Below are 15,517 nucleotides of genomic sequence, written 5' to 3' on the forward strand. Positions count from 1 at the left end.
GTAGTCTTACACTATGTCTATTAATAGAGTTCTGATTTTAAGGGTACTGATGCCGCTGTAATTCCACCTGGTTAATCAGGGCATTTGCGTGTAAACTCGCCAGCAAACTCTTCGGCTCTTGCAGCGTGTGCTTCCCGCTCCGTGCTGCTGTGACGCTGCTGTTGCTGTGCTGAAACCTTGAGAAAGCTGAAGGGCTTTCGTTACTTTTTCTTTTTAAGTCACTGTGGTTTTCCTCCATCTTACTGGTAGGTTTCTCCCTGTCGCTTTTCTAGCGGAGGTTGGTTGTAGCAACCCACTTGAAAAGTGCGTAGAAGCTGGACTCTTTTGGTGTGGGTTTTTTGGTGAGTTCCCCCCCCCCAGAGTTGTTTCGAACACTGCTGAAGCCTGGTCTTTGAAGCACAAAGTTAAGCGTTTGTGTGTGCATGGAATCGTTATTTCTTTGTTTATTGCTAGACTTGATAGTTTTTTGGTCTGGGTACAAGGCAGGCAGGAAAGTCTTTCCTAGTCTCATAGTCCTTTATTTTTGGCCTTTATTAGTTCAGAGTAGAGCTCTTTGCTTGACACGAGCTGGCGTAGCTGCACCTAGTCAATGTTGGAAGGTTTCCAGGTGAGACTGTGCGTACGTAATACGGTGAAACACTACTTTTTCCAAGTGGGGATGTTTGCCTACGGCTATAGGAGCATTTTCCTTGGACTTTGGAAGCAGACTGCCTCCTCAGAGAGTTCTTGTGTTTAAATTTTTCAGGCGTGGATTGCTTTTCTTTCCTCTTGCAGTGCCTGACCAGTGACGAAGGTGTTCGGCAGGGTCCCTGTTGCACTGCGACAGCCGTGCCACTTTTCAGCGCTTCTGGTGCAGGGTCTGCCCGGCAGCTGCTGCCAGGGCTCAGCACGGGGGATTCAGTTAGGACTGGTGCTCAACAAAAAAAAAAAAAAAGAAAATTAAGGGCACAAAATTTCAGCAGGGAGCAATTTGGAAAGCAGCAGGAACTTCAGAGAGTGAACAGAAAGTGGTGGTGAAGGTGGGAGGGAGAAAGGAAGAGAAGATGCTTGGGAAACGAAAAGCATCTTCTGTGCCTCAAGCTAGCAAGCAGTCAGCTGGAGAATAAAGTGCAAACCTGCAGAAGTGCTCAAAGGTGATGAGAAAGGTGGTCCGTTCAGGCTATGAAAAGAGCGGGGTTGTGGGCACGGTGTGTTTTCACACGCTTTCACGCTCTGTAAGTTTTTAAGGAAGAGACAATCCAGAAAAATATTTTTGAGAATGGGGAAAAAGCACTCAATGAGGATCAAAGCACCAGGTTTGAGCTGGGGACAGGCAGGGTCCTTTCCAGAGTTCTCAAGACTAAACTAGATGACGTACATCGCTTGAGGGCAACTCTTTAAGCCGCTGCTTTAGGTGGGTAGGAGGTGGTGGCAGGTCCAGGTGAGCTGGGAGGCTGCCGGGGAGTCCCCGGAGCGGAGAGGTGATGCTGAGGAGAGGGACGAAGGCAGCGGATGCGCGTGCGTGCGGTGATGCTGCGCAGAGCTCGCAGCAGGGTCATCTCTGCCATGGCTACAGAGCTGAGGCGCCCTGTGATCTACTCTTGTCGCAGCCTGTGGTTAATTCTCTAATGCAGCTTTGCTTTGCCGTGGGGAAACTCTTTATTTTTCCCCTATCAGTCCGTCCCTTATGGACGTCGTGCGCTATAGCATCCTGTGCAGAGCCCAGGAGTCGTCGTACACAGAGCTGTGTTGCGGAAACCCCGTATCTGTTAGCAGTGGTTCTCATATCCTGTAAGAGACCGCTGAAGTTATAGTCTAGCTAGCGTGTGTCATTCCATCGGTTTATAAACAGGGTGCTTCAGGACGGGTGAGATGAGCTGTGTCACCTCCAGTGAGGTCAGAGAAATGATGTCATATCCTTTGGGCAGAGGCTGTTTGAGAAGGATGCCCACTGAGGTTCAACAGCATTTTTGAGGGTTTATGAGGCTACAGCCAGGTAAATAGCTCAAGGAAAAATAAAAAATACCTGAAGCCGAGGTTGGGCAGGACTTTCCCTGACGCCTGGTACCTGAGACAGGGACGTTAAAGTTAAGAGGATGGCTATGGAGGGAACAGAAGGAAGTATGTCCTCTGGTACCCCTAGGGAGGCGGCTACAGTAGCTACCATAAAATAACCTGAAAAGAGCGTAGACAGTTTCTCAAAATTAATTATTTGGGGATACGTACTTCCAGGGGTTCTGTGTGGCTAAGATGGACTCAGTGAGTATATTCCTGAGCAACCAGGAACGTCTCCTCCATGAGCGATATTGAGATGGAGCGTTTGGAAGCACTGAGTAGCCGTGCTGGTGGTGCTGAGGGCATCTCAAAGCATCTCTCAAAGGGGAATTTTTTATTACCTTGGTACGTACAAGGAGAAGGGAGAAATAATTTTCAAAGCTGTATTACCCTCAAGAGGGACAACGATGGAGAAGGCCAGATTTTCACACAAATCAAATGGGTTTGCTGTCATTTATTTTCACCAGGCAAGGAATTGGCACAAAACCGCGTCACGGCATAGCGAGCTGAGGAGACAAAGCAGCATCTTAGCGTGAAATGTGATCAATTCCTTAATATTATTTATGTGATTTTTAATGATGTATGTTTTCAGGCTAACTCTGTTGTGGTTTGTTGCAGCTGCAGAACATCTCTTTTCACCATTTCATTCCTTTGTGCTTCCGTGTCCATTCTGTCTTCTCTTTTCTTTAAATAGCAGCCGTGGAGCAACCATGCAGCCAACAACTGCTGTAGTTTGATTTTTATGTTTTCTTAACTAATATGATCTTCAAGGGATTTGGGTAAAAGCTGCGAACGGAAATAGAACAGTTCTGGAAAAGGACTGTATTGCGGATCTGCTGTACTCCATTTGATTAGAGAAGCGTTTAAAAGCCAGGAAATCTGGAATAACTGTTTCCCTATTTTTCTAAAGTGCTCCCTTGATTTTGAAATGGAAGTTCATGATGTTATTTTTTAATAATCTTGTTTAGATTATTTAGTATTTTATAGTAAAGTCAGTATTTGAGAATACAGTACTGAACACAGAGATGCCCTGTTAGTGATCAACGTGCTCTATTTGCACACAGCAAGGGGAAATGTATGTAAGGTTTGAGCTTGTGCTTAGCAATAAATAGAGCATTTATATTTTAATACCTGTTGATTACTCTGTATTCTTTCAGCGCTGTCCAACTGACAAGGCATACTTCATAGCAAAGGAGATTCTTGCTACAGAACGGACGTATTTAAAGGACCTGGAAGTTATTACAGTGGTAAGGGTTTTTAACTTTCTTTAATGCTTTTCCTTAACAGATTTGTAATTGCTAATTTGGAAAAACTTGGAATTTCTTCCAGGTAGCAGAAGGATGTCCTATGATAAAGCATAATCCAGAGCCATGTAGCTTACCTTCCTTGTTCTCTAGGTTCTCACGTGGGAGAGCAGATACCTTCTCTGGACTTGTATCGTTGGCTCCAACAGCTACATCGCATGTCGTTTTGATGTCTTAGGCAAACTTTCACTCTGAAAATTGTGAACAGGGGCAGCCTAAAAATGTTTTGCATTCAGCTTCAATGATAGTCACTGCTGTCAGCTGTGCTTAGAATCCAGCCATCACCTCTGCGGTATTCCTTGGGAAGCTTTTCTCTTTGTGCCTTCACATCGTGAGAGCCGATGAAAGTTGCAAAGGGTATTAAGGATCCACAGGGGTTTGAGGAGTTTTGTCTTTTCTTTTTTTGTTGCTGCTTTTTCTTTCCCCTCCTTCTCCCCTCTTTCACCCAGAGTAAGAGAAGCGAGTCCTTGTTTGGAGGACAGCTTGAGTTTCCAACTCTTTCTTTAAGAGTTTTTTGTTCCTTTACTCCAGGTTTGCACACTGTGACTGTTGCGTTTCTATAAGCTATTGTTTTAATTCCATCAAAGAGAAGTTTGAGTCCCTTACTGCTGTCTGTCTGCAGCTGAGGTATTCTCTGCCAGCTCAGTGAGCACCATCTCACTCAAATTCCTCCTACAGGCTTCCCAGCACTTCTCCTAAAAGATGGGGGAACATCTGGCACCTCAGAGGATTTTTGTAGTACTCCCGTCCCTGCCAGAAAGCGGGGAACCAAAAGCGCTAAAAAAGTGCAGTATGTGACATGCAGCGAGATGTCTTCAGCTGCTGAACGTCTTGCACAGGGCTCCAAGTTGTATGAAAGAGCAGTTGTATCTGCGTTGAAGTGAAAGCAGTGGGGTGACATCAGCTGTGGCAGCCACTCGGTAATTGACTGCGATTTAGAGCCCTTACCAGCCGTCTCATCATTGCGTTAAGAAACATGCTTGCGCCCAGAACCAATAATAAACCTCATATTTGTAATGTTTGGCAAGGAAAGAAATGACATCTTTTCATCTTTCCCAGATGACATCTTCCCTAAATGTTTCTCCTTCCTTCCTGCTGTTACCCTGTGCACACCCTTTCTCTTCCCCCATTGCTGCAGGAGCAGAAAGTTGTATTCTAGCGATTAATTTCTTAAATAGAAACATTTATCATCATTTATGATTTTTCCGGCAGTGGTTTCGCAGCGCAGTCATCAAGGAGAACGCTATGCCAGAGGGCCTGATGACATTACTCTTCTCTAACATCGACCCAATTTATGAGTTTCATAGAGGCTTTCTGAAAGAGATTGAGCAAAGGCTGTCGCTCTGGTAAGCGTTAACAGTGCAGCGCGTGGGCAGCGAGCGGCGGGACCTTTTCCTACGTCCTCCCATCACGACCGTACTTAATCTATATTTGAACTGGTATTTCTGCTTAAATAGAATTAAGGGAAAAAAATTTTAATAAAATGACTACGTACGTTTTGCAAAGGCCATTTTTCAAGCACTCCCTTGCATGTAACATCCTGTAGCCATATAGATTGTACACCAGACCACGGCTTCTGTAATCACAGAATCATTTAGGTTGGAAAAGACCTTCAGATCGTTGAGTCCAACCGTTAACGTAATCTGGTGTTGTCTGTGTAGCCTTAGAAAAGAGAAGGAACACAAGGTCAAAAAGACTGTGTGTGTATTTTTCAGCACCTTCTGGTTAATGAATCTCCAGGTGAAAATCTAAGAAACGCTTTTTGGTAATCTTATAGTTCAGTTCTTGCGGCACAATTTATTTCAAAGAGCATGTCTTTAGTCTTTTAACCTTTGCATTACTTTCTCCTGACCTGAGATGTAATATATGAGAATCTAATTACCATTCAAAAGGAGGGGGTTAATGTAAATGATGTACAAACAAAAATAAATTTGTAAATTCAGATGGGATCACGTTATGACATTTATTCAGAAGTCTGAGAGGTTAAATTCCAAACTAGACTTTCACACAAATTCATTTCTATTCCTTTCTCAGTTTTCTAAGCATGGCTTTATGTTTGTTATTTCATGCAGCTTCCATATTTACTGCACCAAGTTTTCAACCTGAGCAGTGAAGTGGGAATGTCGAGTGGCTAAAAAGGGATAGAGGAGGCATTGATGTTAGTCCCACTTCCCTTCACTAAAACAGGCCTTAAAATACACAGATACCCGGGAAGCATTTCTTAAAGATTCTGCCTTGAAGTCCAGGGGAACGCGGAGGGAGGAAATGGAAATTTCTTGATCTCCCACGTACTGCGCCGCCTTATTTCATTTTTTTATGTGTGTTTCAGGGAAGGAAAAACCAATGCTCACGTGAAAGGAGATTATCAACGCATTGGAGATGTCATGCTCAGGAATATGCATACTCTAAAGGTAGATAAAGGATTAAAATAATGGAATCTCAGGATTGTTGAGTCATTTTTTTCCTTTTGTCAAGGATGAGAGTTCAAGGTTTAGTATTTCCACTAAACTTGAAGTGACTTGCAAACAATTATTGTTGATAAACAAATTAAAGAGAAAACATAATAAAAAATTTACAGCAAGGTTTATACCGCTGGTGCTTATTTAACCACCTACATCTACCTTGAGAAAAGGTTGTTTGTTTATTGGTTATTCAGCAGAAGATGAAGAAAAATTATTTAGTTAGTCTCTCCTATATTTGCACAACGAACTTTCCCCTGTGGAGGCACTGTTTCATAAGGTCACTTAATTCCAAAATAAAAATATTTGTTTAACTGCAGGGTAGTTTCTTCTGAAATGCAGTCACCTTTATTTGGAGTAGAGTGCCTTCGTGGAACAGTTACGCTTGTGCTGTGGACGTGGAGGAATTATTCCACGAAAACCAGTGGCTTGAATGGAAGCGCAGCAGCGTGGGGCTGTGCTCCAACTGTCGGCTCTCCCCGTATCCCACGTTCCCGGCAGACATCGGCATAGTGCCGCACAGACCCCGACTGGGAGCTGCCTGCCAGTTTCTTTACTAGATAAACCTAGATGAGACAACCCTCTCAGCTCACTTCTGCCCCTCCTGACTTGAAAAAAAAGTCAATAATCGACAAGAATTGTCTTGGAATGGCAAAGCATTAACAGGTGGTGCGGCCGGCTGCTCCTGTCGGAGGCACGTGGAGCCACGGCTGTGGTAAACAGCGAGCAGAGGACAACCAAGCAAATAACTCTAATACTTTTTTTTTTTTTTAAATTAAGCCATTGAAACCTATAATGTTGTTAATGCTGGTTTTGTCAGTATTTCTGACAGTACATGCAGTCTTGGATTATATAATCGTGGCCAGAGACAAAAGCAGAGCGGGGAGTGGACGCTTTTTCTTATTCACTGTGAAATCTATTAAAGACTGTTTGCCTTTGATCCGAGTAATTTTTTTTGTACCATTCAACAGGAGTTTACCAGTTATCTGCAGAAACATGACGAGGTCCTGACGGAACTGGAGAAAGCAACTAAACGCCTAAAGAAGCTGGAAGCGGTGTATAAGGAGTTTGAGCTGCAGAAGGTTTGCTACCTGCCCCTCAACACGTTTCTGCTCAAGCCGATCCAGAGACTGATGCACTACAAGTTGATCCTGGGGAGGCTTTGCAAGCACTACACGGCAGAGCACCGGGACTTCGCCGATTGCCGGAGTGAGTGAGCGCTCGGCTGTATCCGTGCTAGAAACCCATTCCCGTGTACATACAAAATTTTGTCCGTACCCTGGGGGAGACAAGCTTTACATCTACAAACTGAATGTAAAAGCTTTTTCTCCGTTCAGGACCTCTCTGACTCTCGTGTGCAGCTCTGCGAAATACGCGGGAACTTTGATTGCTGAAAACGGAACTGCTTAGTGAATACTTTAAATTAAATATCCTGGAGAAAAAAAAACCCCAACCTAGAATATACCAAGTAGAACAGCAGAAAACTGGCAGAGGGCAGCTTAATTAAAAATGTTTAGCTTACGTTTTAAAAATAACTTGGTTTTTCTTTCAGGTTTTTGGTACTAGATTTCATTACTGTTACCATTGCTCTGGTGCAGGGCTCCGAAGCTTTCTGCAATAGAAAGAAAAGTGCCTTAACTGCTAATCTGGAAAATGCAACAGATAACTTAGATGTAGACTGTTCTCTTTGCATAGAACAAATACTTTTTCTGGCATTGCAGAAAGTGTTTTTCTCATGGTAACCTTGATGGATCTTGATGTTTCAACCAAAGCTGGAAAATTAGTCTTTTTCTTGTTCCCTTTTTCAGCAGGAAAATAAAGTAGTTTTTTTAGGAACTCTTTGTCATTTATAAGCAAAAACGTGACGAAAAAATAATTGCTTTGCAGTGTCAAAAGCTTACATAGTACTTTTCATTTATAAAGTAATCTTTGGCAGAAATAGTTGGCTTTAATTTTTTAAGTTACTTTTGGCTATGTGGTAAATACTTTCTACATGCACAAAATCTGAGATATGCGATAATCTCCGGAAGCACGGTAAACGCTATGAAGTTGCTTGCTAGTCTCCATAGGTAGCTATAAAATATGCTTTAAGAAGTTGGCAGTTGGACTAGGTAGATCCCTTCCAACTGAACTATTCTGTTCGATTCTAAATCTGGCTATAAACTTCAGATTCAATTTTCCAGGGATGAAACTGGTGGCCTGGGATTGCCTGCTCTGTTCTGATCCCCTCGGTGCCGTTTTCCTTACAGATGCGCTGAAGGAAGTCACAGAAATGACATCTCGGCTGCAGCACAGTCTCATCCGCCTGGAGAATTTCCAGAAGCTGACGGAGCTGCAGCACGACTTGATCGGTATTGATAACCTGACGGCACCCGGGAGGGTAAGTACCTTGGCTTAGCTTTTAGAGCCTTTATTGGTTTTATTGCCAAGGAGGTGCCTTTCAACCACGTATTTGCCATCGCTGCCTCTCTGTTTCATGGACCGACTGTAAAGGCTGTGTATTACTGTCTTCATAGTAGGTCCCATGGAGGTTTTAGGGGTGTCCTAGGGAATAGGTCAAAAATGCTTCTGCTTAGACTCTGGCTACGGTTACGTGTTTGCAGCACAGCAGATACTGGGTGCGCTGGGGTGCGGTGCTCTGTGTTTGAGTGGGAAGCGGTGTGTCGTGTACTCGATAGGAAATGCACTGCCGGGTCTGCTTCTGTCTGTCTGATGCGATCTCTGTGTAATGAGACTGCACGGAGAACGTAGTGATGGCGAGAGCCACGTCACTGGGCAAAACTGGTGTCGGTGACTCTGTTTTTCTAGCAGTGTGTTTAGTTTCCTGCTTGGTTTTTTGTTTCTTTGTTTTTGAATAGATATACTGAGCATAAGTACAGGAGCATCGCATATGCTTTTGGGATGCTATGGCAATCACTGCAGTGGGATGTAAGTGTGACAGGTGAACTGCTGGTGTCCAACAGGAGCTCTGCTCCTTTTCCTTCTCTTGCTTCGTTGATTTAAATGCCGGCTGCAGCAAGGAGCTGATTCATGTTACAAAACAGAAGGAAGGGTGTCATCTGGTGTTTAACAAATCTATTAGCGATCGTTGCTGGGCACCAATCAACATCTGTATACTTTGGGATGAAAAAAATGAACCATTAAAATTCTCTGTGTTTGGGAAAGATCAAGCTTTGCCTAACGTTCTCTTTTCCACTGCAGGAATTTATCCGGGAAGGTTGCTTGTACAAGCTCACTAAGAAGGGTTTACAGCAGCGGATGTTCTTTCTGGTGGGTGTTGCTTCTGGTTTTCATAAACCCAAAGACTTCAAGACAAAGTCGTTGTGGAAGTGCGTTTTCATGTGCTTGTGGTGAAGATCAGCAGTCATACCTGAAAACTCACTCTGAGGGATTCTTAGTCAGGGCGTGACTGTGACGTTAGCCTCTGTTCAGCTTGTTTCCTTCATGGCGTAGCTGTAACAGTATCTTAAAAGAATTGCCTCTCTTGTAAGTAAACAAAAGAGTGGTTTTAAGGAAAGTAGGCCAAATAGCCTCAGAAATGGTGGGGTTTCATGTGTCTACGGTGGCCTTTAAGCAACAGATTTTTAAAAAGATGTCAAAAAATACTTGGCCCTACCTGCTGTCTTCAGAATGTTGATTGTATTCTCTCTGCCTTTTTTAGTTCTCAGATATGTTACTCTACACAAGCAAAGGGGTTACAGGGACAAATCAGTTCAAAATTCACGGACATCTTCCTCTGCATGGCATGTTGGTAAGCGCTTTCGAGTTGCATCACAAGCGTTAAGGAAATGACTTTGCCTGAAGGCAGGCTGAGGCAATTCCTTCAGGGCACGAGGACCAAAGCCGCAAGCCGCTCCCAGGCCAGCGAGAGCAGCCTGCGGTGCTGCCGGCCGCGGACCAGACCTTCACGCGTCAGAGCGCAGCGATAAGCTTGTTCCTTCCGTCGCGTTAGCAAAACAGCTGGATGCACCCTTTGGACCGTTCGTTTTCACGCCGCTGTGAGGGGCTGATCTGGGAATCGGGATTTGTCCTGGTGTTTTCCCTCTGTGCGCACACCTAGGCATATAACCGGTCCCCCTGCCTCCGCACCCCCCTATTCTAATGGGACTGTTCTTTCTCTTGTGTTTGATTTGCAGCTGATAGTGCTCGACCCACCGGTAAGTGATAAGCTGAATCCTGCTCAGAACCCTCCTTTTCTTGCCCTGTTGGATGTGGTGCTGTGCCGCTAGAGATGTGGCAGTAGAAACGCACGATATAGATTATTGTGTAGAGCCAAGCTAGATTGAAGTAGGTGGCGTTCATGAAAGAGCCGCTGTCCTGCAGTTACTGCAGCCGGGTTGTGATCATATTGCGACGCCAACTCCCAGCCAGCCAAGGACAGTTTCAGTGTTTGTCAGCCACCGAGTAGCGACAAGAAAAGCCTTTTGTTTTTCTGCAGGTGGAGGAGAGCGAGAACGAATGGGCCGTCCCACACTGCTTCACCATCTATTCGGCACAAAAAACCATAGTGGTGGCAGCAAGGTAACGTTTGTTTTCCTCGATTGCCTGTAGGTTTGACAGCTGCCTTCTCCAAGGGGGTACGGTTCGATGGTGCGGTGCGGAGCCAGGGGGGTGTTTGGTGTGTCCTCTGGAAAGCATGACTTCAAAACAAACGCGGGATGCTTCACAGCTCCTGTATCAGTGCTGTGTTTTGGGAAGGAGTAGTTTATCTCGTTTCTAAACACGCAGCAGCAACGTTGCCTTTGTGTTGTTTTCTGGTTAGCGAGGTTGCCAGCGTCATCCTTTAAACAACTGCTATAAAGCAGGAGACAGAACAAAATCGAAACGTACCACTGTTTGAGAGACCCAAAAAGAATTAAAAATCCAGAACGTGCAAATGGCTGTAAGGAGGCGAGAGTTCCTGCATGGGCCTCATGGAGGAAGCTGGGAAGGGAGAGGGAAAGTTAAAGCCCGACTTGGAGAAAAAACTGATCCCATTTTGGTGTAACTTGTCCCTGTGCAGCGAGTTTGGTGTCTTTGTTTATATCTGAAATACACTTAGGATGTCTGCTGCACCTATTCTCTCTGCTACCCCTGTTCTCTCAGGATTAGTTGTAGGAGGTTTTGTCCCTCCGCAGGTCCCCTAAAAGGCAGCTGGAGTTGGGTATGCTAAGAAGGCAGGATGGGAGCGCTAAATCTCAACCTTAAATTTATAGGATTTTAAATTTATAGGGTTTTTTACTGCTTGATAATATGTCCTTGAAAAACAACCATGACTGAGCATTTATAAATCAGGTATGTAGTGACACAGGAGCCAATACTTTTGGTATGCAGGCATATTCAGCAAGCAAAACTTTTTTTTTTAATTCCAGCCTAACACCTGAAAATGTCAATTATTTTTAAGATCAACCGTTTCTCAGCAGCTGCGAATCAAAAAGTGCTTGAAAGGTTCTTAAATTTGGAAAAATAAATATAATTTTTACCTTGTCATAACTTAGAGATAGCTCAAAGGTGGTTGTCTTTCTCATGTTATCTACCTGTCCAAAATAATTGTTGCTGGGCTTAGACCATGCATGGGATTTTCAGTCTGAATTAAAAACTTCCAGAAAAAAAGAGATGGTTTGCCAAAAAAAGTCCTGCAGACCCTCCCAAGGAAACACGAGAGCGTATAACTGTATATAGCCCTGCAAACAGTTGTGCACGCAGGAACGTAGCCAGAGGTAAAAAAGAAACGCCGTGGCCACGTCTAAAGGAAAACCTTACGCTGTTGCATACCGATGGATATAGATACACACATACGGGCTATAAATCTCTTGCCCTGTAATCATGGCGTGAGCCGTGTGACCCGTAATGGAAACGCTGTGGGGTGGAAGAAGTCGTCCTCTTCTTGCACTCTGCGAGGTAAATCCTATGTCCCCTTTAAAAGATGTGCTGTCGTTCAGGTTGCCTTTTCTCCTTAATAAAAATCGTTTCCAGTACGGTCATACCACCCATCTCTAAAACACTTTTTGGAGTGAAAACGTGATTTCATGTTTGAAATCATACAGCTTCCTAGCTGATGGGTTAAGAACGGCGACAGCCCAGACCACGTAATTCCTCTTCTGAGTCTGATACCTGCAGAGGGGATTATTATGTGGCACTCTGGCTGCCTGCTTATTCTCTTTGCTGTAAATTCCAGGTTTTTAATGGTTATTTTAGCCTTCTTTCAAGGCTTAAAAGTAGAGGTGAAGGCGGTATGAGGTCAGCTTCCTGCTGGAAAGCTCACGCTGTCACAGCTCCAGGCTGGGCTGGTCTCCATTCGCACCGTTTGTCTTGCAGTACCCGCCTGGAGATGGCGAAGTGGATGGAAGACCTAAACATGGCAATCGAAATGGCCAAGAAATCTACTGAGAAATCGGACACGCTTCTGGAAAACTCAGTATGCAATCGCTCCAACAGTAAGTGGTGTTTCCTGCCTTCTTGAAAAGCATCAGCCGTCACATCCTTTTCATTATTCCTGTTGTGAATTTGATGACATAAATGGAGTGTTTTTATCATTCCTGTGGTAATGGAGAGTTAAATGTGCTTTTGTTTTGTTTTAATCAAAAGAAATATGCTTGTCTTCCTAGACTGATGTTCCTGGTAGCTTTAAGTGCAGCAGAGATGCTCCAGTTGCAGAATTGTTAATTTTAGGAGGTGTTATTCATCTCTTACATAGATTTTTCTCAATTTAACCATGTAGTGTATCTTCCTGTCCAGGAATTTGGTGTCTTTGTTGATCAGCAAGTTCTTTTATAGCCCAGCATTCTCGTGCCTGCCTCTGGTGGTGTTATGGATGTGCTGAAACACGTAGTATCCCTTCTTGGAGTGCTTCTTCCTATTCCTCACTAAGAATCGACTGAAGATGAAGTGTGGGGATTTTGGTTTGTTTGTTTTGCACAGTATTGAGTCAGGTGCCCCAAGCAGAACTGAGTAATGAAAGCCAAAATGATCTGCTCCGAGTGGCCTTTAGGAGCTGTGTAACCACTTCAAGCTGACGTATTTTAAAACTGGGCCATTGCAAGAGAAAACGGTTTTTCTCAGGAATCCTTTCTTCTCTTGCTCTATGTATTGCACGCTTTTTCTTAAACCGCTGCCGAATTCTCCTCCCCCAGGATCCTCTGATGAGGTCTCTCTAGAACAGGAGTCCGAAGATGACATACACTCTTCTCGTAGCTCCTTGGACAGGCAGAGCCACCACCGTGCCAACACAACCATGCACGTGTGCTGGTACCGCAACACAAGCGTCTCCATGACTGACCACAGTGTGGCCGTCGAGGTACCGCAGGGCGCAGCTCTCACGTCTCACTCTGTCCCTCCTGGTTCGCTCCACCACCGCTCGTCCTCTGCTCCATCTCCCATTTCGCCTTCGCAGCAGCGTCTCTGCGTCCCTGGGAGAGTGCGGGCCGTTAAAAGGCCGCTGCATGCTTGTCCCTCTGTGCATGTCTGTGTGTCCGCATACACACGCTCCGCTCTCCTTGCAGCAAGGGCTTTGCTTCGGCAAAGGCACCAAAGGAGAGAAATTTTAAAGCAAACCCGGGATATCGTAGGACTGACTTGTTCCTTTGGGTTTCGTCAGCCTTGCTGGAGGATAAGCCACCTATCCGTGATATTTTCCTTTAGAGAGTGACTTTGCTGTACTGAGGTCTGGGTAGCTGCTCTTCTGCACCTAAAATTGAGTACTTTAAATTCAGTGGGAGTATGACTTCTCTGCCCTTCCCTGCTGGCAGGGGTGAGCGGCAAGCATTAGAAAGTGCCATTTTATAGCAGCGTCGTGTTATGCTGAACAGAGATTTATCACCTGCCCGCTGAGCTGCTGCGATTTGGGTCTTACCACTCGGCACTTGGTGCGGCACTGGTGGCACGTTTTGGTACCAAATCCTGCAGATTCAGGGGCAGATGTCCGCTCAGCGCTCCTTACAGAGCGCTGCTTGTCCTGGCACCGGGGTTTCACTTTAGGCGGCAGTTTGGCAAGAGCAGTTGGGTTAGGACCCTTTCCTGGAGGCTGGCGTGCTTGGAAGACTTCCAGAAGAGGGAAGGACCTTAAATACCATGAAGAGAAACAGGAGGTCACTAAGTAGACAAACAGCAATGGGGCAGGGTGCTGCATCCGTGTCTTTGGACCCTCCGCCCTGCCCTGCCCTGCCCTGCCCTGCTGTTAAGGCGCTTTTTGTTTAATGGAAGCAGTTGAAAGTTGGGCACTGGAGCTCCTGGGTTTTCATGCTGTAGGGAGCGTATCAAGTGGCTCAGTGAAGGAAGTCCTATAGATGTTACCTTGGCTTAGGGTCCAGCTGGGCACTTTAGCTGGCAAAGTGAAAGGCACCATCTCGCTGTTCCGTACCTGGATAATGGGACCTCCCTGGCACAGGCTCTGGGATTAAATGCGTGAGTTCTTGCAGCTCCCTCCTTGCTTTGATCTGTTCCATGTTCTAACACCATCATTTTTTTCACAATCCATTTTCCTTTAACAGACGCCTTCCTTGCATCACTTCTCTTATCCTAATGTTCTGGTTTTCTCTTTCTCTCCCCCTTTTCTCTGCTCAGTTTTCTGCTCTCTTGCTGTTTCTCCAGAGCTTCCTCCTCGCTATTTGCTGGGCCAGGCCCAACGGCCCAACACAATCACCCATGTTTGTTGGTACCGGAACCAGAGCCTATCCCTGTCTGATTACCTGTGCATGATCCAGGTAAAGATGCCTCTCGAGTTCGGCACTGGTGGGGAGGAGCCATGGGATGCTGAGGAAAACGTACTGCTGCTCGCTTCGTGATTGCTCCGTGAGCCCACGTGCGCTGGCGTGAGGATGCCCCAACCAGCGGCAGAGTTGTATCTTGTCACTTTGCCTTGCTGATACAGGATTTCCTCCTGTTTATGCTTCCCAAAGCGGTTGTCTATGTCGTTCTGCTGCGTATCCCGTCTTTTTCTCTAATTACAAAATCCATTTGCTGTCATTCTGTGCCGTAGGTTTCCTTATCCCGCTGCGCAAGCGCTCGCTGACTCCAAGGTGGCAACGTTCAACTTCCCTGCTTGCCACGCCGCGCTTGGCTTTGCATAGCTGCCCCATGGAGCTTGTCCACAACTCTGGCACCCTCCGTTTCCTCTTCTGCTTTATTTTCCTTCTCACGCGGTGTGTTCTACATGGTTTTTCTGCACGTAAAAATGGGTGGCTAAAGGGATGGACGCCCTCGTGGCTGTCGCCGTTCCCCTGACCGTAGGCTGGGAAGGAGAGCGGCCGCTGGAGGGGCGAGTCAGCGCAGCAGCCTCCCGTGTGCTGCCTGACCCTGAGATACAGCGAGCGCTTAAACGTAGAGGGGAGCTTGCTATCAGTGGAGAGAAATCACCAAGTTGTGAGGTAGTTGTGAATTAGTGAACTGAAGATACAAAGTCACTCGGTCACCACATGAAATATCCGGGAGGCCTTTTACAACAGGGAGCAAGTGCGGGAGCAGTTGTAGCAGGCAGCCTCGAGCCTTTTATCTGCGGCAGCTGTCTTTGTCTGGAGGACAGCGACCTGCCGTTTCACGGTAGTTTTTTTTCCGTTCTGTGCTAGAACCAGCTCTCTGGATACTTGCTGAGGAAGTTCAAGAACAGCAACGGCTGGCAGAAACTGTGGGTCGTCTTCACCAACTTCTGCTTGTTCTTCTACAAAACGCACCAGGTGAGCAAATGTAGCTGAGGGGACTGCGTCTGGGGCGTTGAGGTCCCCGGCTTTCTGCTGCGGTGCAGCT

The 15,517-nt window shown here is 45.7% G+C and overlaps 1 protein-coding gene across 8 annotated transcripts in view; it reads left to right on the plus strand.

The window, feature by feature from the left end:
- FARP2 (FERM, ARH/RhoGEF and pleckstrin domain protein 2) overlaps positions 1-15,517 on the plus strand; it is an 81,978-nt gene that overhangs the window by 63,402 nt on the left and 3,059 nt on the right. For 2 of the 8 annotated variants that reach the window (XM_054835148.1, XM_054835150.1), the window contains exons 15-26: positions 3,192-3,281; positions 4,551-4,684; positions 5,668-5,749; positions 6,769-7,006; positions 8,047-8,177; positions 8,999-9,067; positions 9,459-9,548; positions 9,934-9,954; positions 10,236-10,318; positions 12,095-12,213; positions 12,910-13,073; positions 15,340-15,447. In XM_054835148.1, coding sequence (XP_054691123.1) covers positions 3,192-3,281; positions 4,551-4,684; positions 5,668-5,749; positions 6,769-7,006; positions 8,047-8,177; positions 8,999-9,067; positions 9,459-9,548; positions 9,934-9,954; positions 10,236-10,318; positions 12,095-12,213; positions 12,910-13,073; positions 15,340-15,447 — 1,329 coding nt within the window. Of the gene's footprint in view, positions 1-3,191; positions 3,282-4,550; positions 4,685-5,667; positions 5,750-6,768; positions 7,007-8,046; positions 8,178-8,655; positions 8,726-8,998; positions 9,068-9,458; positions 9,549-9,933; positions 9,955-10,235; positions 10,319-12,094; positions 12,214-12,909; positions 13,074-14,365; positions 14,479-14,753; positions 15,448-15,517 lie in introns of those variants that run through there. The other 6 variants (XM_054835151.1, XM_054835152.1, XR_008578258.1 and 3 more) reach the window with 5 other exon arrangements.

Source organism: Grus americana, chromosome 9 (assembly GCF_028858705.1).
Source record: "Grus americana isolate bGruAme1 chromosome 9, bGruAme1.mat, whole genome shotgun sequence".
Classification (NCBI taxonomy): Eukaryota; Metazoa; Chordata; class Aves; order Gruiformes; family Gruidae; genus Grus; species Grus americana.